This window comes from Staurois parvus, unplaced genomic scaffold, assembly GCF_062004578.1.
Source record: "Staurois parvus isolate SC_StPar_1 unplaced genomic scaffold, SC_StPar_1.0 ptg000073l, whole genome shotgun sequence".
NCBI lineage: Eukaryota > Metazoa > Chordata > Amphibia > Anura > Ranidae > Staurois > Staurois parvus.
Window position 1 is genome coordinate 685362 of NW_028317869.1, and position 25280 is coordinate 710641.

Consider the following 25280-nt stretch of genomic DNA (forward strand, 5'->3'; position numbering starts at 1 on the left):
GCGTTCCTTCTTTTTAAGAATGTTCCAAACAGTTGTTTTGGCCACGCCTAATGTTTTTGCTATCTCTCTGATGGGTTTGTTTTTTCAGCCTAATGATGGCTTCACTGATAGTGACAGCTCTTTGGATCTCGTCTTGAGAGGTGACAGCAACAGATTCCAAATGCAAATAGCACACTTGAAATGAACTCTGGACCTTTTATCTGCTCATTGTAATTGGGATAATGAGGGAATAACACACACCTGGCCATGGAACAGCTGGGAAGCCAATTGTCCCGTTACTTTTGGTCCCTTAACAAGTGGGAGGCATATATGCAAACTGTTGTAATTCCTACACCGTTCACCTGATTTGGATGTAAATACCCTCAAATTAAAGCTGAAAGTCTGCAGGTAAAGCACATCTTGTTTGTTTCATTTCAAATCCATTGTGATGGTGTATAGAGCCACAAATGTTAGAATTGTGTAGATGTCCCAATATTTATGGACCTGACTGTATATATTTCTTCACAACAGCAGACACACTAGAGAATAAATTGTTAGTAGTTCTGATGTTTTATGATTTTTATTATTTTACACAATATTAGTGCAATGATTTATGAAAGGTAAAATTTCAGTTAAAAATACAGTAAAGTTAATGTCTGGGACATAAATGTCATTTATTATCTGAGATTTCAGTAAAATATAAAAGATACATTTCCCCGCCCTGAATATAATGGGATCCCACATAACAGTCGCTGTTCATATTCAGAATTCCTTCCTTACAATGGGATCTTGTGTCCGGATAAAATCTTTTATAGATCCCTTGTGACATTGTGTTCTCATTGTAAAATCCTAGATTTGTAAATCTGTCGCTGATATTTATAATGGTTTTGTCCAGAAAAAGAATGGAGTGATGTGGAGAGATGGAAACATATGTATAGATGAAAGATTGGTCTGTTGACTCCCCAGAGCTCCTTCCCATGAGAGATGTTTGTTCCCCCCCCAGAGCTGAACAATGGTACGTTCCTGAATGGCCAGGCTGCTGGTTTGTTGAATCCAGAGTCTACATACAAGATGCCTCCACAGTGTACATTGATGGGGCTGGGAAGGCTGGTACATGTTGTTCATTTGCTCCGGGTGCAGGAGATAGGACAGAATCCCATTGTTGCCGGGTGTCCTCGCTTTCCTCAATTCTGTACTCACTTCATTTACAAAAGCAAACTATGTGAGTGGAGAAGGTGATTGTATCCGGCTGGAGCTCAGACCTGACAGGGACTCGGGATTTTGGGCCTCTTACATCTAAGACAAATATAGTCTGAGTTGGAGAGAAGATAAAATATCATTTCTTCTCAGAGACATTCTGAGGGGTTTCCACAATTTGTAATTGCTGACAATTCTTTTGTGGACATTGAGCTGTCAGTGGGGAAACCTGCCGACAGATGAGGAGTCATCGGTTAGGGGTGTGACCGCCTGATTTCCAGCCAATCATTAACAACCAGATATATTTCACACAGAATTCAGATCAGTCCATCAATTGTCACCAGATGAGAATTCAGAGAAAGCCCCACCCTCATTCCTTCTCCACCAATCATGAATCTCCAGTTACCCAGTCACTGTGGGCATGATTTCCTTGACATCCATTGTTGGTGTCAGTGAGATAGAATAAGCCCCATTGTTGGTGTCAGTGAGATAAAAATAAGCCCCATTGTTGGTGTCAGTGAGATAAAATAAACCCCATTGCTGGTGTCAGTGAGATAAAATAAGCCCCATTGTTGGTGTCAGTGAGATAAAATAAACCCAATTGTTGGTGTCAGTGAAATAAAATAAGCCCCATCATTGGTGTCAGTGAGATATAAACAAAATGTTGGTGTCAGTGAGCTAAAATAAGCTCCATTGTTGGTGTCAGTGAGATTCAAAAAAATATTGTTGGTGTCAGTGAGATAAAATAAGCCCCATTGTTGGTGTCAGTGAGAAAAAATAAGCTCCATTTTGGCTGTCAGTGAGATAAAATAAGCTGCATTGCTGGTGTCAGAGATAAAATAAGCCCCATTGTTGGTGTCAGTGAGATAAAATAAGTCCAATTGTTGGTGTCAGTGAGAATAAAGTGTACCCCCAGCCCAGCTTTGGTGGTCAGTGGTTTTACTTACTTGATCCCACCCTCCCACTATCTCTCTGCTGATGTCAAAATTATACTTTCACTGTAGGAAAGGAGACGATGGCTCCAAGCAGTCGGGTATAATTGCAGTGCCTGGTGATGGAACCCAGAGAGTGTTCCGGAGTCATCACCTCACTGCCACTCTGAAGAGTCCTGGAATCTGCCAGACATGGACATGATCATTGGAGAACACTTAGAAACAACAAGATTCAAACTATGAGACATTTCTTGGAGCTGCAGTTCCTCTGAGCTCCACCAGGTGGTGAGTGCCCTTCTACCCAGACAGGAAGTGATGTCAGGTACAGATGGGAAGTGATGTCAGATACAGACAGGAAGTGATGTTAGGTAGAGACAGGAAGTGGTCAGGTACAAACAGGTAGCAATGTCAGGTACAGACAGGAAGTGATGTCAGGTACAGACAGGATGCTCTGGGTGAGAGGCGAGTCGGGAGGAAGTGGAGAGGAGACAATGCTGTGTCTCCCAGCAGACAGAAGATGTCAGTAATGAGGCTCCACCTGATGCTGGCTGCTGGGAAGGTATATAATCCCTCCGTAGTTTTCATCAGTGCCTCAGTGTTCTGCCTGTGAGCCGCTTCCCTGCTGGATCCTGCGTCCTGTATCTTGTATACTTTTCCATGATTCTGGTTTCCTGCATCCTGTTCCCCCATTTCTGCTCCCCTGATTCCCAGTCCTGGATCTGCCCGGTGTATGTCAGCTTCCCTCCATTTGTACACAGTGTATTATAGTCAGGTTGTTGGGTTGGCTGTCACTTTTGCTTTGTTTATGGTCTGTGGGTGTCAGAGGGTGTCGTGTCCATTAGTAAATGAGACTTAAAGTGATTGTAAAGGCAATCTTCTCGGGTCCCCCACAGGCACTCCTGGCCCCTCTCTCCTGTCGAGTGCCCCCACAGCAAGCAGCTTGTTATGGGGGCATCCAAGCAGGCTTGGGAGCAAGCTGCTGCTCTGTGTGTCCACAGAGCCTCTCCTCTCTCCTCATTGGCTCACTGGCTGTGATTGACAGCAGCAGGAGCCAATGGCCCCTGCTCCTGTCTCAGCCAATGAGGAGGGAGAGTGCACAGACTGCCGAGGATCTTGTGCACATTGCTGGATCAGGATGGGGCTCAGGTGAGTATTGGGGGGGCTGCTGCACAGAGAAGGGTATTTACTTTCATATATAGAATGCATGGAGGTAACAAACCTCCTGACTTTACACCCCCTGTAATCACACTCCTCCTACTCCGTCTTATTCCACATTTCTTAGGCATAGCCCACCGATCTGGTCATCCCTGCTGTCGCTGGATACCTGCATTCCTTACAAGGGTTTATATTCCTCACCAGTGTACTCTGTATACCGGGCTGTATACCACAACATCCTGACCATTGTACTATGCATGCTGGGCAGCATATGACATATTCCTGACCACTGCGCTCTGTACACAGACCTAAGATATAATCCTGACCACTGCGCTCTGTACACAGGGCTGTATATGATATACTCCTGACCACTGCACTCTGTACACAGGGCTGTATATGACATACTCCTGACCACTGCACTCTGTACACAGGCCTAAGATATAATCCTGACCACTGCGCTCTGTACACAGGCCTAAGATATACTCCTGACCACTACACTCTATTTACAGGGCTATATATGACATACTTCTGAGCACTGCACAGTATACACTGGGCTGTATATGACATGTTCCTGACCACTGCACTCTATACACAGGACTGTATGCAACATGTTCATGATCACTGCATTCTATACACAGGGCTGTATATGACATGTTCCTGACCACTGCACTCTATACACAGGGCTGTATGTGACATGTTTCTGACCACTGCACTCTATACACAGGGCTGTATGTGACATGTTTCTGACCACTGCACTCTATACACAGGGCTGTATGTGACATGTTTCTGACCACTGCACTCTATACACAGGGCAGTATATGACATGTTCCTGACCACTGCAGTCTATACACAGGGCAGTATATGACATGTTCCTGACCACTGCACTCTGTATGATGGGCTGTATGTGACATACTCCTTACCACTGCACTGTATACACAGGGCTGTATATGACATGATTCTGACCACTGCACTCTGTACACAGGGCTGTATGTGACATGTTTCTGACCACTGCACTCTATACACAGGGCAGTATATGACATGTTCCTGACCACTGCACTCTGTATGATGGGCTGTATGTGACATGTTCCTAAACACTGCACTCTGTATGATGGGCTGTATGTGACATGTTCCTAAACACTGCACTCTTTTTGCTGAGCCATGCATGACATGCTCCTGACCACAGTAATCTAAATGCTGGGCTATATAAGACATGATCTTACCCACTGTGCCCTGTACATGACATACTACTTCTGACTACTTCACTCTGTCTATTTGAAGACTAACATATACACTTTTCCATTACACTCTGTACTCTGGGATGGAAATCACATACTCCTGACCACTACACTCTGTACTCTGGGATGGAAATCACATACTCCTGACCAATACACTCTGTACTCTGGGATGGAAATCACATACTCCTGACCACTACACTCTGTACTCTGGGATGGAAATCACATACTCCTGACCACTACACTCTGTACTCTGGGATGGAAATCACATACTCCTGACCACTACACTCTGTACTCTGGGATGGAAATCACATACTCCTGACCACTGCACTCTGTACTCTGGGATGTAACTCCTGACCACTACATTCTGTACTCTGGGAATGTAAATCTTCTCCATCTACACCTCCTCCCTGGGCAAACTCATACACTCTCACGGCTTCAACTATCACCTCTATGCTGACGACACCTAAATCTACCTCTCCACCCCTCTCCTCACCCCCATTATCTCCGCCCGCATCACTCACCTGTTGTGGTGGTTTATGTAAGGATATTTTTATCTATAAAGGGCGTGTCCCTTTCCCTTAGATGAAATATTACAGTGCCTCCAGCCGTTAAAATACGGCAAATATTTAGTAAACCAATAATTTGGACACTTTGATAATTTGATCACCACTTATTATTATACCTTGAATTCTTTTAGCCAATATGATTTCGTACCATACACACAAAATTTGCCTTATAATAGATAAATATAAAAATTTATTTATGTACAAAATTTATATATATATTAACACAAAACGCAAAAGACTGGTGATAAATGAATATTGGTACACACAATCAAAAATATATCCTACCAATGTAAGACACAATAATAAGGTCTCTAACTAATTACATCAATCACAAATTTTTAATGATATGATTTTTATTAAATTTATTAATAATTAATAATTTCGAATATCTCAAAGGTTATATTCTTACAAGCTGTCGCCATAGGATTGCAAGAAGGAAGCCCTTGATATATGATACTCTGGTTATTAATATTCAATAAATTATGAAATATGAAAAAATTTATAATATGGCAATAAACAATTTTTAACAGTAACACAGTATCTTTCTACATATATCTAACTATCCAATATTGTTATGATACACTAAGGTAATTTTATGATTCCACACAACAGAGAAAATAATTAATACAAAAATCACATAAATATCTCACCACACCCGGAATTCAGACTAGGCAACTCTCCCGTGGATTTAGCTGGCAGTGGAACGCCTTTAGACTGATATATAGGGCAAGTGAAAGATTCAGTAGGGGAGAATGTAGGAAGTTATAAGATTAGAGGTTTAAAGTTTTAGGAAGTTTGAAAAGATGGAAGAGTAGTTATTCAGCAGATCTTCTTCAGATGTCAGGTCTTTCCATGAGGTTTTTATGAGGGATCTTTTTCTTAAAGCACATGGGCTTTTATATCCACTAGTCCATTGTTCCAAGATACCTTCCCACCAGGCTTCCTGATTGGCTAGTTGAGAAATGTGTGTACATAAGCTATTTCTCACCTGCCCGCCAGGTGGCGGTCATGTATCACAGAACAATGTGAGTATTTGAGATGACTCATACCTTGGGTGGAATCTTCAGGTAATTTCAGGAATAAAATATACGGCTCTATCCAGATATAGCAGTGATACCTATATTATTCTAAATAGGGACCATGGAATATAGGTGTATATTCAGTTATTCCTCCTTGAAGTACCATCCTGTTTGTTTCCTGATAAGACATGTAACTAATGCTAGTCTATAATACATCTTACTTCCCGTCATCTCAATACTCAAATTAGTGATATATAGTTCCCATTGCTGAGTATTTAGTGGTGTTTAAAATCTATAACATCTTATTTATGATATGTTTTTGTAGTATATTTTTGTCATGATATACAGTGAACTTTTAAACTTAAATGTCCTGAATTTCACCCCTTTGTTTCAGAATCAACATTTTCTCTGTGTAGAAAAAAAAACTCTCTGTTTGCATGGCCCTTGTATTGGACTCATGGTAAACAATTGTTAATGCTTTCACCCTTGGTGAACAATAGTATATGGTAATAGTTTCAGAGGTCTGTTGGTTCATCACACTCTACAGGTTTTGGTTAAGCTTTCAACCAGTTGAGTTCCCGTCTCATTCTTGTTGAAATGTTTAAAAGTCAAAGTCCTATCTGGCTATGTGTTTGACTTTTCTGTATGTGCATTCTTCTCAACCTCCATATACAAATAGTCCTTGTTGACAGTTCAAACAGGCTTATTGTCTTGGAAAAGACTCACTTCCCCCATTCTCCATTTCTTAACTAGAATCCTTGATGGTTCAACCAAGACAAAATTAACTCTTAGCATCCGGCTATACTGAGCTGTTTGCCACATAATATTATGTCTTGATAAAAGTCATATTTTTGAGACGTGATTCAAAAGTCCACAACAAATCCCCCTTTGTTTTTGGGGTATAGGCACGCGTAGAGGGGTGTCTGTATCGAAAAACATGAGTGGGACTTTTGGTTACAGTGATCGTTCGTCTTCTCCGGTGAAGGGAATGAAATAATAAAAAAAATTTTTTTTTTTTTTTTTTTTTTTTTTTATAATAAAATGGCAGCGGTGATGCTGGTTGGTCCTCAACTTGACTCGGCGTCTTTAGATGGACACTTCCGATGACGATCCTGGTCTTGTGATGAGGCCGGCCTGGCCTGGCACATCCACCTTGGGGTCCATGGGTCCTCCGCACGACAGGTCTCTTAGACGGTCTCCTAGGCGGGTCTTTTCCTCTGGACTGGCCCTTGGTGGCCTGGGACATCAGGTTATCGTCTCCGGATCGATCTCTGGCATCTGGCCTTTCCCACAGGACATTATAGCTTCCTTCTAGGGTCCGGTCATTGACACCTCCGATCGCCGGTCTGGTCATAGTCTGGGCCTTCCTTTCTAAATTATTAAAATGAACAGTTTAAGTATTGGATATACATAAAATTATATTACTGGATCCTGTAAGACAAAAGATGAATTATATGTTCAAAGGAAATTTAATGATGATCTCAATATCTCCAGATAGGAACTGGTGGGTTAGTCTTCCAACAACTGCAATTGAGACTTCGGATGGCAAGCACGTAATTGATTGATGTGCACCCATCTATCACTGATTTCACCATACCGGGTAACCTGCAATTTATATGCGACCGGAGAGATTTTATCAATGATAGAGAACGGACCTTTCCAAGATGGAAGGAATTTCCGTTCCTTGATCTGGTCTCTTGCAAAGTTGTATAGATAGACCTTGTCACCAATCTCATATTCCTTCTTGGAGGTTTTGAGATCATAGTATGTCTTAGCACTAGTTGCAGCTCTTTCCAAATTTCGCTGGGCAAAGGCAAAAGCATATTGCAGATGTTTACGTAAATCCTCTATGTACTGGTGTGTGGTGGTAGCATTGATCAAATTTTGATCTGTAGTGTGATACAATAAGTGCTGGGGCAGTACCATCCGTCTACCTGTCATCAGTTCAAAAGATGACATTTTTGTAACTGTATTCGGAGTAGCCCTCAACGCCATCAGGACCAGCGGGAGCTTGACATCCCAATCTTTGCCTGTTTCCTTAACAAATTTCTTAAGGACATTAACGATGGTCTGATTGTATCGTTCTATACCACCACTAGAGGCTGGCCGATAGGCGATATGCAATTTCCTTTTAACCCCCAAAATTTTCCACAATTTGGCCATCACTTCGCTAGTGAAGTGTGATCCTCTATCAGACTCTATCCTCTGAGGTAAACCAAAACGAGAAAATACATGATTTATTAGCAATGCAGCACATGTCTCGGAGCTATTATTTGGTGCTGGTATACATTCGACATACTTGGTGAATAAACATGTAACTGTTAACATATACCGATTTCCTCGTGAAGATTTTGTTACGGGCCCAATAAAATCCATTTGAAGGTCTGACCAAGGCATACATATCCCCCTCTTCTGGAGAGGTGCTCTGTGAGTTGGCTTGGTAGGTTGAAATTGGGGACATATTAGGCAACCTTGGCAGTACTCCTTCACATCACGTAACATATGAGGCCAGTAGGCATAATCCCGCAGGATCTCATACGTGATCTTCTCTCCACGATGACCGGAAGTGGGAGCATCATGGGCATGCTGTAGCATCAAACCTCTAAATTTAAGTGGGACGACCCATTGTTGTACGCCACCCTTTGAGGTTCGTATCAACAATCCCTGGTATAAAGAGAATTGGGATTTGGATTTCATTAAGATACGTAAATCCTCCTTCCCACTACATACTTCCTTATTTATGGGATTTTGGTTGGGATCTTCTATATGACTATAAAACAAGCCAATTATTGGGTCTTCTTTTTGGGCAGTAATTAAATCCTCACTAGGAGAATCGTGACTCCACTGTAATGCATTCGGATCACCAGCTGTTCTGGCCTGTTGTCTGGTGACAGCTTCAACCTGTACGGTACCTAAAAATTGATCAATGTCTAACAGTTCACCGGTGATTGCCCCTTCCTTGGCTAGAGAATCGGCCAGATCGTTCCCTTCTTTCTCGGCACCTAGACCCTTGGAGTGGCCTTTGGTCTTCTTGAAGTGCAGGGTGATATCATTGGACCTTACCAGTTCATCGATGTGACAAAAGAGTTTACCATGTTTCACGGGCTTGTGATTACTCTTGTTCATGTTGTTTCGCTTCCACCTAGGGAAATACTCCACAAAACTATTCCTGACATAATTGGAATCGGTTATGATGGCACACTCTCTGATGTTGAACTCTATAGCCATCTCAACTGCTCTAAGAATTGCAGTAAGTTCAGCAACCTGACTGCTTTTTGGTCCAAGTTTGTATCCCACAGAAATTGGGGTGACACCTTGGGTCCAAACGATTCCAATACCTGCCACTAGTTGGAGCTGTTCCCCATCCTTGTGATGAAAAGCACAACCATCCACATATACACACGGCAGCTGTTTACAGTATTCTTCATCGTAAACCTTGTAGGGAGAGAACAGTTGTTCTTCCAGAAAGTCAGTGTCCGGGCCCTCCATAGCAGGCGTAGTTGCGGAACAATCATGGAGCTCGGCTAGGCCCTGGGCTACTGGACTTTCCTTATTCTGTTTGTACCGAATTTCAAGAGGCCACCCTTGCAAAGACAAAGTCCAAGCAGTGATGCGGCTATTAGACACATTTCCTCCCTTGATACGTTCACTCTTTAAATACTGTAAAGGTGTCAGGGCTCCCAGGTATGACCAGAGGTGTGTGACTGAAGCAGGGAAACGCAGACCTCAGATATGTTATAAACAATATAATTTATTAAAGACTAACAGTACAAACATAAACGCAGTGCAATACTAAACATAATACAGTGCAAACAAACCAAACCAACCACCCACAGATAACAGTATATACAAGCAAGCGTCGTCAGGCAGGCCGGGTCAATATCAATAGGGCAGGTAGGTACAGGGGGAGCAAGCGGAGAATAGTCGGGGTCACAGGCCAGGTTCAACAGGTAGCAAGCAGCGTAGTACAGAGGGTCAGACAGAGGAATGGTCGGGGTCACAAGCCAGGATCAGAGCAGGAGAAGTCAGCAAAGGAACAGGATGCAGGACAGATACAGGGCCCAGGACAAACACAACACCAAGGCAGAGTCTGCAAGTCTGGCCAACCCTTAAATACCCCAGTATCATCAGTTCCAGGTGTTAGCTGGCTGAAAGGTTGAGTCTCTGATTGCTGGGAGCACCCGCTGGCCAGCCCTGGTACTGCAGATCAAAAGGCAGGTGAGTCCCACCATTGCTGGCCAGTCCATTCCTAACAGTACCCCCCCCTCAAGGAGCGGCCTCAGGACGCTCCAAACAGTCCTAGCTGGGCAAAATGTTCCACCGCCCGGGTCTGGCAACTGGCGGGATATCAAAGACTGGCACACCGGGCAGGACTCCGGGCAGCGGCACACTGGGCTGGACTCCGGGCAGAGGCACACCGGGCAGGACTCCGGGCAGCGGCACATCGAGCAGAGGCACACCAGGCAGAGGCACACCGGGCAGAGGCACATCGGGCAGAGGCACATCGGGCAGAGGCACATCGGGCAGAGGCACATCGGGCAGAGGCACATCGGGCAGAGGCACATCGGGCAGGACTCCAGGCAGAGGCACATCGGGCAGGACTCCAGGCAGAGGCACATCGGGCAGGACTCCAGGCAGAGGCACATCGGGCAGGATTCCGGGCAGAGGCACATCGGGCAGGACTCCGGGCAGAGGCACATCGGATTACCAGGCGAAGCAGCAGGCAGCGGGCCACCAGGCGGAGCAGCAGGCACCGGGCCCCCAGGCGGATCAGCAGGCACCGGGCCCCCGGGCGGGGCTACAGGCACCGGGCCCCCGGGCGGAGCAGCAGGCACCGGGCCCCCGGGCGGAGCAGCAGGCACCGGGCCCCCGGGCGGGGCGACAGGCACCGGGCCCCCGGGCGGAGCAGCAGGCACCGGGCCCCCGGGCGGAGCAGCAGGCACCGGGCCCCCGGGCGGAGCAGCAGGCACCGGGCCCCCGGGCGGAGCAGCAGGCACCGGGCCCCCGGGCGGAGCAGCAGGCACCGGGCCCCCGGGCGGAGCAGCAGGCACCGGGCCCCCGGGCGGGGCGACAGGCACCGGGCCCCCGGGCGGGGCGACAGGCATCGGGCTCCCAGGCGGGGCGACAGGCATCGGGCCCCCAGGCGGGGCGACAGGCATCGGGCCCCCAGGCGGGGCGACAGGCCTCGTGCCCCCAGGCGGGGCGACAGGCGCCGGACCCCCAGGCGGGGCGACAGGCATCGGGCCCCCAGGCGGGGCGACAGGCATCGGGCCCCCAGGCGGGGCGACAGGCATCGGGCCCCCAGGCGGGGCGACAGGCCTCGTGCCCCCAGGCGGGGCGACAGGCGCCGGACCCCCAGGCGGGGCGACAGGCATCGAGCCCCCAGGCGGGGCGACAAGCATCGGGCCCCCAGGCGGGGCAACAGGTCTCGGGCCCTCAGACGGAGCGGCGGGCGCCGGACCTCCAGATGGAGCGATAGGTCTCGGGCCCTCAGGCGGAGCGGCGGGCGCCGGACCCCCAGCTGGAGCGACAGGTCTCGGGCCCTCAGGCGGAGCGGCGGGCGCCGGACCCCCAGGTGGAGCGACAGGTCTCAGGCCCTCAGGCGGAGCGGCAGGCGCCGGACCCCCAGGAGGAGCGACAGGTCTCGGGCCCTCAGGCGGAGCGGCGGGCGCCGGACCCCCAGATGGAGCGACAGGTCTCGGGCCCTCAGGTGGAGCGGCGGGCGCCGGACCCCCAGCTGGAGCGACAGGTCTCGGGCCCTCAGGCGGAGCGGCGGGCGCCGGACCCCCAGCTGGAGCGACAGGTCTCAGGCCCTCAGGCGGAGCGGCAGGCGCCGGACCCCCAGGAGGAGCGACAGGTCTCGGGCCCTCAGGCGGAGCGGCGGGCGCCGGACCCCCAGATGGAGCGACAGGTCTCGGGCCCTCAGGCGGAGCGGCGGGCGCCGGACCCCCAGGTGGAGCGACAGGTCTCGGGCCCTCAGGCGGAGCGGCGGGCGCCGGACCCCCAGATGGAGCGACAGGTCTCGGGCCCTCAGGCGGAGCGGTGGGCGCCGGACCCCCAGGTGGAGCGACAGGTCTCGGGCCCTCAGGCGGAGCGGCGGGCGCCGGACCCCCAGGTGGAGCGACAGGTCTCGGGCCCTCAGGCGGAACGACAGGTCTCGGGCCCCCAGGCGGGGCGGCGGGCACCGAGTCACCAGGCACAACAGTGGGCTCCGAGTCAACTGGGATGACCGCTGGCACTGGGTCAGACATTGGATCGTCTGGCTGGACAGCGGGCATCGGGTCACCAGGCATCAGGTCATTTGGCTCGACAGCGGGCACCGCGTCATCTGGCAAGGCAGTGGGCTCCGAGTCAACTGGTATGACCGCGGGCACTGGGTCAGACATTGGATCGTCTGACTGGACAGCGGGCACTGGGTCACCAGGCATCAGATCATTTGGCTCGACAGCGGGCACCGCGTCATCTGGCAAGGCAGTGGGCTCTGAGTCAACTGGTATGACCGCGGGCACTGGGTCAGACATTGGATCGTCTGACTGGACAGCGGGCACTGGGTCACCAGGCATCAGGTCATTTGGCTCGACAGCGGGCACTGCGTCATCTGGCAAGGCAGTGGGCTCCGAGTCAACAGGCACGACAGTGAGCACCGGGGCATCAGGTACCGGATTGTCTGGCTCGACAGCGGGCATCGGGTCACCAGGTATGACAGCGGGCACTGGGTCACCAGGCATCAGGTCATTTGGCTTGTCAGCGGGCACCGCGTCATCTGGCAAGGCAGTGGGCTCCGAGTCAACTGGTATGACCGCGGGCACTGGGTCAGACATTGGATCGTCTGACTGGACAGCGGGCACTGGGTCACCAGGCATCAGGTCATTTGGCTCGACAGCGGGCACCGCGTCATCTGGCAAGGCAGTGGGCTCCGAGTCAACAGGCACGACAGTGAGCTCCGGGGCATCAGGTACCGGATTGTCTGGCTCGACAGCGGGCATCGGGTCACCAGGTATGACAGCGGGCACTGGGTCACCAGGCATCAGGTCATTTGGCTTGCCAGCGGGCACCGCGTCATCTGGCAAGGCAGTGGGCACCGGGTCACCAGGTATGACAGCGGGCTCTGAGTCAATTGGCATGACAGCGGGCACTGGATCAGGTACCGGATCATCTGGATCAACAGCGGGCATCGAGTCAACTGGCCTAATAGGATCGTCGGGCTGGATCAGTTCATCCTGCTGAGTAGCGGCATCAGGCTGAATGCAGGCATCAGGCTGAGGAGAGGCTTCAGGCTGAGGAGAGGCATCCGGCTGAAGAGAGGCATCCGGCTGAAGAGAGGCATCCGGCTGAAGAGAGGCATCCGGCTGAAGAGAGGCATCCGGCTGAAGAGAGGCTTCTTTGCAGGGTTAAAGGCAGGATAGGTGCAGCGAGTGGGAATAGGGTACTGACATGCGGTAGATAGCCAAGTATACTGGGCTGTAACTGGAGGAGCTGGTGGGAATACAGGAGTAGAGTTAGAAACAGGACTGGGTTTTTGTAAGCTGACTGAGGCTGGGTGCAACAAGTCTGTCCATGTCTGCAGTAGGGGTTGAACAAAGCTGAGCTTACACAAAGCCTGTCTGGTCAATGACTGCACTGCGTTTATACAATCTTGCAGTGTCTGTGGTGAACATGTGGAATAACGCTCCAGAAAGTAACCCACATCATCCTCTAATAACCACACCAGGGACTCTACCTGGTCTGCACTAAATGGTGGCAAAAATTCATCCCTGCATTCGGGGGAACCAGATGAAACCAACTCTGCACAAACCTCAATCAATGGCTGCACCTCAGAGAACTCTGTGCCCTGATCTACTAGAACATGAGCGAGCCGTATACATTCTAGCAGTTCATCCCGGGGATACTCCTTCAAAGTTTGATAAGCATACTCCCTGTCATCAAACACTAGCAGATATAAATATTCAACCTCATCCAGATCCATCCTTCCCAGCAACAAACCAAGATGGCTTCCCTGTGCAGCCACTTCTGGTCAGGATTGTCCTTGGTGTAATGTCAGGGCTCCCAGGTATGACCAGAGGTGTGTGACTGAAGCAGGGAAACGCAGACCTCAGATATGTTATAAACAATATAATTTATTAAAGACTAACAGTACAAACATAAACGCAGTGCAATACTAAACATAATACAGTGCAAACAAACCAAACCAACCACCCACAGATAACAGTATATACAAGCAAGCGTCGTCAGGCAGGCCGGGTCAATATCAATAGGGCAGGTAGGTACAGGGGGAGCAAGCGGAGAATAGTCGGGGTCACAGGCCAGGTTCAACAGGTAGCAAGCAGCGTAGTACAGAGGGTCAGACAGAGGAATGGTCGGGGTCACAAGCCAGGATCAGAGCAGGAGAAGTCAGCAAAGGAACAGGAACAGGATGCAGGACAGATACAGGGCCCAGGACAAACACAACACCAAGGCAGAGTCTGCAAGTCTGGCCAACCCTTAAATACACCAGTATCATCAGTTCCAGGTGTTAGCTGGCTGAAAGGTTGAGTCTCTGATTGCTGGGAGCACCCGCTGGCCAGCCCTGGTACTGCAGATCAAAAGGCAGGTGAGTCCCACCATTGCTGGCCAGTCCATTCCTAACAAAAGGCTGGTGTGCCGTTTCAACAATGATTCTCTCTCCCTGAATGTAACTGCGGAAATTCTGTAATGCCCACACGGTGGACAATAGAGCTTTTTCACAGTCACTGAACTTTACTTCAACCGGGGACAAAGTTTTACTGGCATAGGCAATCACCTTACTGACATCATCACGTTTCTGGTAAAGAACAGAACTCATACTTACCTGCGTAAACCCTGTCTCTAGATAGAAATTTTTACCCCCTTCGGGATATCCAAGACACGGGGCTTGTGTGAGACGTTCCTTTAACTCCTTCATGGCATCCTCCTGTTTCTTACCCCACGACCATCCGACATCCTTCTTCAGTAGGTGAAGCAACGGCTTGCTTATCTCGGCGTAATTATCAATAAACTTACGCGAGTAGTTTACCATACCTAGGAATGATCTCAATTCTTTAAGGTTAGTAGGGACTTTACAGTTCATAACCGCCTCAACCTTCTTCTTTTGTGGGTTCAAACCTTCGGCAGTAACTTCATGGCCTAGGAAGTTTACCTTCGTGCGACACCACTGGGCTTTCTGTAAGGACAGTTTGACTCCTGCTGCTTTTAATTGGCCCAGGACATGCCGAAGTTCTGTAATGTGTTTGGCCATATCTGTACTTTTGATCAGGATATCGTCCACATATGCCAACGTCCCCCTTTCGAAGGCGTCTGGCATGGCCTTGTGCATGAACACAGCAAATTCATGTCCGGAATTTATGAATCCAAAAGGCATTCGTACCCAACAATATTGTCGATTCCCAAAACTGAAAGCCAGTTTGTATTGGTCTTCCTCGCTCACCTTAATGGTCCAATACCCCTGTGCACAATCCAAGGCTGTAAAAATCTGGGATCCTTGGAGCTGGGCTAGACACTGGTCTATGTATGGGACAGGCCATCCTGACATGTACACACGTTTGTTTAGCTGACGGAGGTCAGCGCACAGACGCCATTGTCCATTGGGTTTTAAGATACCCAGGATCGGGTGGTTGTAGGAGCTGTGGATGGGCCTAATTATACCCCTTTCATGTAACTTCCTGATAATCTCAGCTAGAGATTCATAGGAAGCTAATGGTAACCTATACTGTCTTACGAATACTGGTGGGACATCTGGATCTGTTTGGATCCTAGCGATGTGTAGGTCAGTAGTCCCACAATCGTAAGAATCCTTGGCAAAGATCTCTTGGAATTCAAGGAGAAGCTCTCGGAGCAATTGTCGGTCGAGATCATTGGAACATGCATTGGCTAGGGCTACCATCTCTTCGACTAACTCCTTGAATCCAGGAAAGCTTTCCGGCTGACCTATCTCATATGCCTCCTCAAGTTTCGTGGTGAGGTCATTGGGTATGTGATGTGTGTGTGTGTTCTCCTGCCATCCAGGTTCTTTGGGGTACTCTTGTTCTTTGATTGGGTGATCAAAGACAATTGATGTCTCTTCGATTCGACAGGTGCCATCTTTAGAATCGAATGGATAAATGGACTCTATGGTGAAAATACCCTCTGGTAATGAATGGAATGTTTGTTCAATTAATTGTTCCTCCGACAAATATTCATCGGGGATGAGTCCAATCACCTGGTTAGTGACCCCAAAGGTGTAATATTCAGTCTCTACCGCTAGACCAATAAGGGTCTCTTTGGGTAAGACGATGTCCTGATTGGACAGATTATGTATGTAAATGTACATCGGGGATTGATGTGTGTTGACTAGGGGCGTGTGTGTAATGTTCAGTCCTTCCCCCTGCATTTTATGGGAGAGGCATACTAATGCATCTGACCCCTTCAGTCTATGTCCCTTTTTAACTTGGATGGGGAGTATGAAGTTATTTATGCCCTTAGGAATTGTAATCTTTTGGGCTACCTGGACTTCAACAGCATAAGGCATCTGTTGCTGGGATTTTAAAGCTAAGTCCAGATTTTGGTATTTTTCGGGGTCCCCCTTTAGTCGACTCCATAAACAGTCATTAATTAGGTCGACTTGCATTGCAAAGCGATGTAATACATCGTTGCCAAAATAAATTTTAGTTTGGGGATTATCCAAGACTAGGAACACATGGGTGGCTGTTTTGTTTCCTACAGTGACGTTTAAGAGACACCTAGCCATTGAATTGTGATCATCAGAGTCATCAATGGAGTCTGAAATCCAATGACGCTGAGGTGTGGAGAAACGGATCATTTCCATTTCGGTCAGGTGTTTTATCAACCCATGGCTTACAAAGCTGTGTTCCTGTCTCAAATCTAGTTTGGCATATTTTGACCTATTAAGACCATTTATCCGGATGGGGATGAACAAGTCGCTGTTAACCCTTTCAATACCTGTCAAGAATTGGGTGTGATCTCCCCCTTTTCTTGGTTTATCCTCCCGATGAAAAGATATCGTAAGGATGTCATCTTGGAGGGAAATATCTTTTATTTTATCTTGGGGAATTCTAAAAATGTGTTCCTCATCTCTTCTGATAGGGTTATGGTCATCAGGTTTGATAACCGTTACATCAGGAAGTTGGCTGTTCCTGAAATGGATTTCTAATGATCCAGGCCTTTCTTCCACCAGGTGGCAGTGTTGTCGGGAATGGGGAGTTTTAAGTTTCCCATATTTAATCGGGGTATTTACCTGTGACCACAGTGCTTGGTTCACACAGTCAACTACTGTGTTCAGCCTTTTTAGGAAGTCCATCCCAATTATCATGTGGTGCTGGGAGATGCTAGCAATGATGATGGGGTGTCTCAGTTCCTTATTACCCAGTTTCAGTTTAAGCCAGGCGGTACCCATGACTTGTAACGGGTCTCCACCTACACCAATCAATGAGCTGTCAAAACTTTTAAGTCTCGGCTTGGTGGGCATGACATTCGCCACTTTGTCAAAATGTTCCTGTGACATGATGGTTGCTTGGGATCCAGTGTCTATTAAGCCGACAATCGAAAGATCACTGGCATCCTGCACCTGCACCGTGGCATAATATCTCCCATCAGATTCAGTCAGCTCACACATGAAATTAGTGTGGTTGAAGATCTGTGGGCCCTTCAATAACATATGACTGGCTCTTATCTCACCGCATGTGGTGGACACATCACCCTTATCCTCCCTGGTGGGATTCTTGGACTGTCTCAAAACAGAAGCACAACTAGAAGTTGGTGCTCCGTCTGGCTTGTCAATCCCGACGACTTCCGATGCCGCGACTATATTAGGGGCAATAGATGGACACTGAAAAACAGGAGAATCATTAATAACCAACAACTGGTCCCCCTTTGCCTGAGAACTAGCTTCTCCATTAGTAGGCGTGTCAGGGACGGGGCACACATCTCCTGTCATTTGACTCAGTGTCCTCCCCTGTTGGTTTAAGGCTTGGTTGCCTGTTAATTCTGTGACCCTTGGTTGGTCACAGGAGCTGCTCCTAAAAAAGGATTGGATGAAAATTGAGTGACAAGCCTGTCCATTTGTTCAGCCATTTTGCTGACCTGTGCCTCTATTTGTCCAATACGCTCAGAGGAGTCATTCTGTTGATTCTCCCTCTTCCTATACTTGCGCTTGTATTTTGGACGGGACTGGTAATGAGACTCAGAGTCAGAACTACTGCTCTGGTCCCGACGCCATTGTTCTCTCTGAGGTTTTGGGGTCTCCCTGTTATTAAAGGGAGCCTGGGGTACTGTATCCCCCCTTTGAGCTTGAGGGTGTTCTTGGCGTGGAGGAAATCTTTGGAAGTCGGAGTTCTTATTAAAATTGGGGTTCTTATTATAATTATGGTTCCCATAAAAATTCCCATGTTGGTTTTGGCGAGGATAATAGAACCTCCGAGGATACCATTGACTCCTTTGATTCTCATCACTATACTGGCCCTTACCATACTTTTTATTCTTCTCGCTTCCACTACCGTAGTTCCCTGGCTTTTGTCTATCCTTTCTCACCCACTGGTTTTGGGGTGCAAAGTTATGGACCTCCTTCACTTGCTGGGTTTGAGGTACAAATCTAGGGGAACCATTGGTTTTACCCCCACGGACTACTTCCGCATATGATTTCTTCTCTGCCTGCAAATTTGGATTTGGAGGGGAAACGGTAGTGGTTGCTACTATCTTGGGGCTATTTTTGGGTTCTCTTTTTATCCCGCCCTCACTGGACTGTTGGATCGAGAATAAATAGTCACTCTCTCTCACCAACCAATCAAGAGAGCATCCCTTTCTGTAATCCTTTGCAAGTCCCAATTTTATGTAAGCAGGTAATGCTTCATAGAATAGGGTCTTGAATTCTGGCTGGTTAGGATTGGGATCCTTTTCAGCCAGGAAATAGGCATTTCTGAGGACAGCCAGAAATTCTGCAGGGCTTTGGTGAGGACCACACTTTAAATTGTAGGCCGCAGCCTTGGCAGAGGTTACAGTTTTATAAGGCCCAAATTCCATGTGGCACTTATGTTTAACCTCTCTCCAGGACTGATTGGAATAGGCCCTCAAGGTCTCAAAGAATTGCCGGTATTTCTCTTCAAACACCCATGGCAGCAATTCTATTTTGGTGTGGTCATCTCTAATGCCCAGAATCTCTAACGTCTGTTCATATGTTCTCATGTGTTCGGTGATCTCAAGGGACCCTTTCTTAGAAAACATAGGAACAGTGTCCTTCAGGAACTTAATGACCTTTGGGGTGTCATATCTCCTGAATGACCCCTGGGATTTCCCTTCCTGCCTATATGAAACCTCATATTTTTCTTCAGAGCGCTCTGGAGTGTATCTTGAAAGCCTAGGAGGTGACCTATATTCTGACCCTGACTCACTATCAGATACTTTGCTGTGATGCGGGTATCTCCGCTCATCAGCCTCTGGCTTGACTGGGTTGGTCCGTCTTTGGACCCCAGAATTTATTTGGGCCGTCAACCTTATAATCTGCTCCTCCAGAGTTTTCTGCTCAGATTTTATCAAGGTAAGTTCTGACTGGTCATGCTTATCCCCTGGGTGAACTTTAATTTTGACAGAAGATAACCTCTCTGATCTGAAGTACTCCACCTCATCTTTTAAGTCCTGATACTTCTTTTGAAGTTGTTTTAATTCCTGAAAGTTTCTTTCATATAGGTCCTGAGCACTTCGAAAGTCTCCGACCAATCTATCATAATGTTTCTCGGATTCGTCTAAACGAATACCGGCATGACCAAGCTTCCCTTTCAAAGACTCAATGTCCTGATTTTTGCTTTCTAACAAGAGGCGGGCCTCTGACAACTCTTCCCTTAGAGTCATGGTCCGCTGGGCAGCTCCAGCGGTCATGAACCATAACATGGGCCAAGCTTCTAGGAGAAGTCTGTCACGGCTTCTATCACTTTCTGCTCCAGCAAATGCTATTAAAAACCCAACAACCTGGCCCTTTTGGTTGAACAGGTCCTCAAAGGTACTCATGGCCTGCTCTTTCTCTTCATCCACAAATTCATTATTACTATCCCCCAAATTCAATCTCTTGCGGAGATAATTTATTACTTCATTTTCAACATACTTCTGCCAAGCACCGGCAGCTTTCCGAGCTGGCTTCATAACTTCCTGCTCAATGCCTTGAGCCGCCATATTTTCCTCGTTATGCTTGGAAGAGGTGGATCCGTGATTACTGGATGCCATTTTGATACAAAATATATGTTTGACAACGTGTACAAATATACAATCACCAGTGCGTTTTGTGTTATGGTACGATTTCTATGGATCTCAGCAGTGCCTCCAAATTTATGTTGTGGTGGTTTATGTAAGGATATATATTATTTATAAAGGGCGTGTCCCTTTCCCTTAGATGAAATATTACAGTGCCTCCAGCCGTTAAAATACGGCAAATATTTAGTAAACCAATAATTTGGACACTTTGATAATTTGATCACCACTTATTATTATACCTTGAATTCTTTTAGCCAATATGATTTCGTACCATACACACAAAATTTGCCTTATAATAGATAAATATAAAAATTTATTTATGTACAAAAATTATATATACATTAACACAAAACGCAAAAGACTGGTGATAAATGAATATTGGTACACACAATCAAAAATATATCCTACCAATGTAAGACACACTAATAAGGTCTATAACTAATTACATCAATTACAATTTTTAAATGATATGATTATTTATTAAATTTATTAATAATTAATAATTTCGAATATCTCAAAGGTTATATTCTCGCACGCCGTGGCCATAGGATTGCAAGAAGTAAGCCCTTGATATGTGATACTCTGGTTATTAATATTCAATAAATTATGAAATATGGAAAAATTTATAATATGGCAATAAACAATTTTTTTAACAGTAACATAGTATCTGACTACAGATATCTAACTACCCAATATTGTTGTAATACACTAAGGTAATTTTATGATTCTACACAACAGAGAAAGTAATTAATACAAAATCAAATAAACATCTCACCACACCCGGACGTCAGACTAGGCAACTCTCCCGTGGATTTAGCTGGCAGTGGAACGCCTTTAGACTGATATATAGGGCAAGTGAAAGATTCTCAGTAGGGGAGAATGTAGGAGGTTATAAGATTAGAGGTTTAAAGTTTTAAGAAGTTTGAAAAGATGGAAGAGTAATTATTTCAGCAGAGATCTTCTTCAGATGTCAGGTCTTTCCATGAGGTCTTTATGAGGGTTCCTCTTTTTCTTAAAGCACATGGGCTTTTATATCCACTAGTCCATTGTTCTAAGATACCTTCCCACCAGGCTTCCTGATTGGCTAGTTGAGAAATGTGTGTACATAAGCTATTTCTCACCTGCCCGCCAGGTGGCGGTCATGTATCACAGAACAATGTGAGTATTTGAGATGACTCATACCTTGGGTGGAATCTTCAGGTAATTTCAGGAATAAAATATACGGCTCTTTCCAGATATAGCAGTGATCATACCTATGATATTCTAAATAGGGACCATGGAATATAGGTGTATATTCAGTTATTCCTACTTGAAGTACCATCCTGTTTGTTTCCTGATAAGACATGTAACTAATGCTAGTTTATAATACATCTTACTTCCCATCATCTCAATACTCAAGTTAGTGATATATAGTTCCCATTGCTGAGTATTTAGTGGTGTTTAAAGTCTATGACATCTTATTTATAATCTGTTTTTGTAGTACATTTTTGTCATGATATACAGTGAACTTTTAAACTTAAATGTCCTGAATTTCACCCCTTTTTGTTTCAGAATCAACATTTTCTCTGTGTAGGGAAAAAAAAACTCTCTGTTTGCCTGGCCCTTGTATTGGACTCATGGTAAACAATTGTTAATGCTTTCACCCTTGGTGAACAATAGTATATGGTAATAGTTTCAGAGGTCTGTTGGTTCATCACACTCTACAAGGTTTGGGTAAGCTCTCAGACAATCAGTTTGGTTCCTCTATTGTCATGTCCAGACCTTGTATATGTTTACCTGCTTATTGAAGTCTGAATAATGGTGTTTGATCACCTGTAGAACTTCAAAATAGTATTGTCTCTAGGAGGAAAGAAAAACAATCCCTTCACCCATTACATTTCTCTAGCTAGATGGTTCAACCAAGACAAAATTAACTCTTAGCATCCGGCTATTGCTGAGCTGTTTGCCATATAATATTATGTCTTGATAAAAGTCATATTTTTGAGACATGATTCAAAAGCCCACAACACCACTGACACCATAAGGCTGGAAATATCAGGCTTTGTAACAGCAGAGCTTGACTATCTGGAGATCCAAGGACTTGTGTAGAATCAAAGAAAAAAACATGAAGATTGAAGTAAGGAGGGGGACAGTTCCAAAATTCTAAGGCCTGGTTCACACTGCAATGAACAGATGCCGGAGGTCTTTATCGCTCAGCCATTGGGCTGGGTACATTCCCCTTGCCGTACCATCTCGTAGCCTGGTGTACCAGTTCCTCAATTTACTGGACCATCCTATGTGGACTATCTGTGTGGTATTACATTGCTACCCAGAGGACTATTTTGTTTTGGTATGTCTTGTTATCCCTACTCTGCCCTCATGTTCCCCAATAAACACCCACATGTTGGGTTTTGTGTGATATACCTCCATTTGCTTTCTCTCTGCACTCCTAGTTCATCACAAACTGGTTGGCAGCAGTGGGATGAGAGCACTGGAGATGGCTGACAAGAATCTGCACATCATGGATAGATGTCCCAGCCTACAAAAAAAGTCTGGAGAGTTGGGTCTCAGCTACAGGGAACTTACTAAAAAACAGCTGGTCTAGACACTGGAGGAAGCTGGCCAACAGGAGTTGAGCACCGACATGGGTCAGGCACCACCCTGGGAGGATGTACCAGAGCTACCCAGGAAAGCCAATAAGAGCCCAGGGGTTATCTGGTGCTAGAGATGGCCATTCTGGGGGAGGGTGTCATGACAGAAAGGAAACTTGCAGTCACTGAAAAAGACACAAAACAGACAGAGTGGGATGCTTCAAAGGACAGAACAGCTGCCTTTAACAGATGATACAGTTCCCCTACAGCAGGTCCCCGGGCCTACTATAGAAAGATTCTGCTTTGGCTGTGGACAAACCGGCACTACCAGGCCAACTGCCCTGCTAAGAAAAATACTCTTGGGCCCACGTCTCCCAAGCCGGTGCACTATGTGGATATGTACAATGCTTCTGAGGAAATGCCATTCCAAACCAAGCCCTCTGATGACCCTTGGACTGCCCACACTATGGATGGGAACAACCTAGGCATCACCAGGCTAGATGCCAGAGGAACGTCCTCCCTCCCCAGACTTAAAACACTTGCACTGATCCCAGTGTAGCACTGGTGCCAGCAGGAAAGAGTCTTTCACCATATCAAAGTGAATGGATGCTTCCAACAACAATCGGTGCCCTTCTAGGAGTCTATGGAGTCTTGCCCCAAGCTACGGCAGCAGTTACAGAAGCTCTGCATAGACATAGATGTACAAAAAGTCATTGGTTTCTGTGATACAGGTGCTTTCCTGACCATCATTGATCCCTGTGTGGTGAATTTCTTCTGTTGGGGTAACGGCAGGACATTCTGCTGACATTCTCCTGGGAGTGTGACCCAGATCCACTCTCTAGGAGTAGAGCACAAATCTGTAACAGGCTTGGTGCAAGATGCAAATTCATCAAGGATCTACCCAGTTAACTATGTAAAGGTTCAGGTCAATCCCACCAACACCCCAAGGTTTAGGAGAGGATCTCTTGGTTTGGAAAACAGGTGGAGACATACAGGAAGAGCACCCCAGACTTGATGCTGTAGATGGAGACAGCGGGGTCACAGGCTATCTGTCCCAAGAGTTGTAGGGAGATGTCCAACTTTACAGCTCCAGTTTGCTGTAGAGATACTGTTAGTGGATCAAATTATCTTCCCAGCACTTCAAGTGTGTCCGTCAGTCAACCATTTCCATACCCCAAAGTGATGTCCTGCTGGAAAGAGCTTTAATAACCATGTGGCCCTCAGATGAAAAGCCATCCCATGGATACTTTTGTAGTTTTGCTGATGAACTGGGACATGTACCTTGCAGAGACATGTTGAGGCATCTTGCTGGTACGTGTTTGGAAGGGGCAGGGGTTGTAACAAAGGGCAGAAATATCATTTTTTTGTGTGTTGTTTGTTGAAGCACAGACAGCATTGTGTCCTGTAGCTGGATAAAGCCAGATGTGCCGGCAGCAGGTTTGGATGCTTAAGGCTTGGCTGAATTCAAAGGACAATATAATAACCCTATGCTGGCAGAAAAGGTCAGATGTTCCTGAGTTTACTTCTGTGATGGACACACAGGACTGAGGGCTGCATGTCTTCCTAGAAAGAGGTTACCTGGTGCACAGAGTTGTTGAGATGCTCTTCTGGCAACTTCTGTCTGTGTGGTCCGGATGTTGCGGCCAGGACACACAGCCTTCTGAGGACCCGTGATGTGCATATGAAAAACCTCTGCCCACCAGACCTCCTGTTCCTTGCCACACTGCCTGGACTTCCTAAGTTGGAGCCACTGTTAACTGATGAGTCCATTAACCAGTGCTTTTTCTATTGCTGCTCATCCCTCATTGTGCCTTGACTGTGGTCTTGGACTCTGAACAAAGTACTTGCTGGATCCAATTGCTGCACAGTGTGCCAGCCTGTACCCTTGATGTGCCATACCATGCTGCCCTGGTCTCTGCCCTGTGCTTGAATCACCCCACTTGTCTGCCCAGTTCCCTGTCCTCTGCTGACTTAGCTCCTTGTCAGCCCAGATCCCTGTCCTGTGCTGGACTCAACCACTTGTCTGCCCAGATACCTGCCCTGTCTGCTGGATTTTACCCTTGCTACATCCTGCCCTGGTCCGCCTGGATCCCTGCCTTGTGTAATGGACTTACCCACCGCTATGCTGTACTCTGGTCTATCCGGATCCCTGCCCTGTGGACTGGGTACATTCCCCTTGGGCTGGTGGCCTGGTGTACCCAGTTCTCCATTTTGCTTGGCCATCCTACATGGACTATCTATGTGGTATTACATTGCTACCTGGTGGACTATTTTCTTGTGCTTTGTCTTGTTAAACGTACTGTGCCCTCACATTCCCCAATACACCCCCATATGTTGGGTTTTGTGTGATCTGCTCTGTGTGCTCTCTGCACCGAAC

The 25280-nt window shown here is 47.0% G+C and overlaps 1 protein-coding gene across 1 annotated transcript in view; it reads left to right on the forward strand.

The window, feature by feature from the left end:
- The window catches only part of LOC149469351 (uncharacterized), a 45265-nt gene extending 22348 nt beyond the window's left edge, over positions 1–22917 (forward strand). The window contains exon 3 of the mRNA XM_089669373.1: positions 22766–22917. Coding sequence (XP_089525499.1) covers positions 22766–22917 — 152 coding nt within the window. The remainder of the gene's footprint in view (positions 1–22765) is intronic.
- The last annotated feature ends 2363 nt before the right edge of the window (positions 22918–25280 follow it).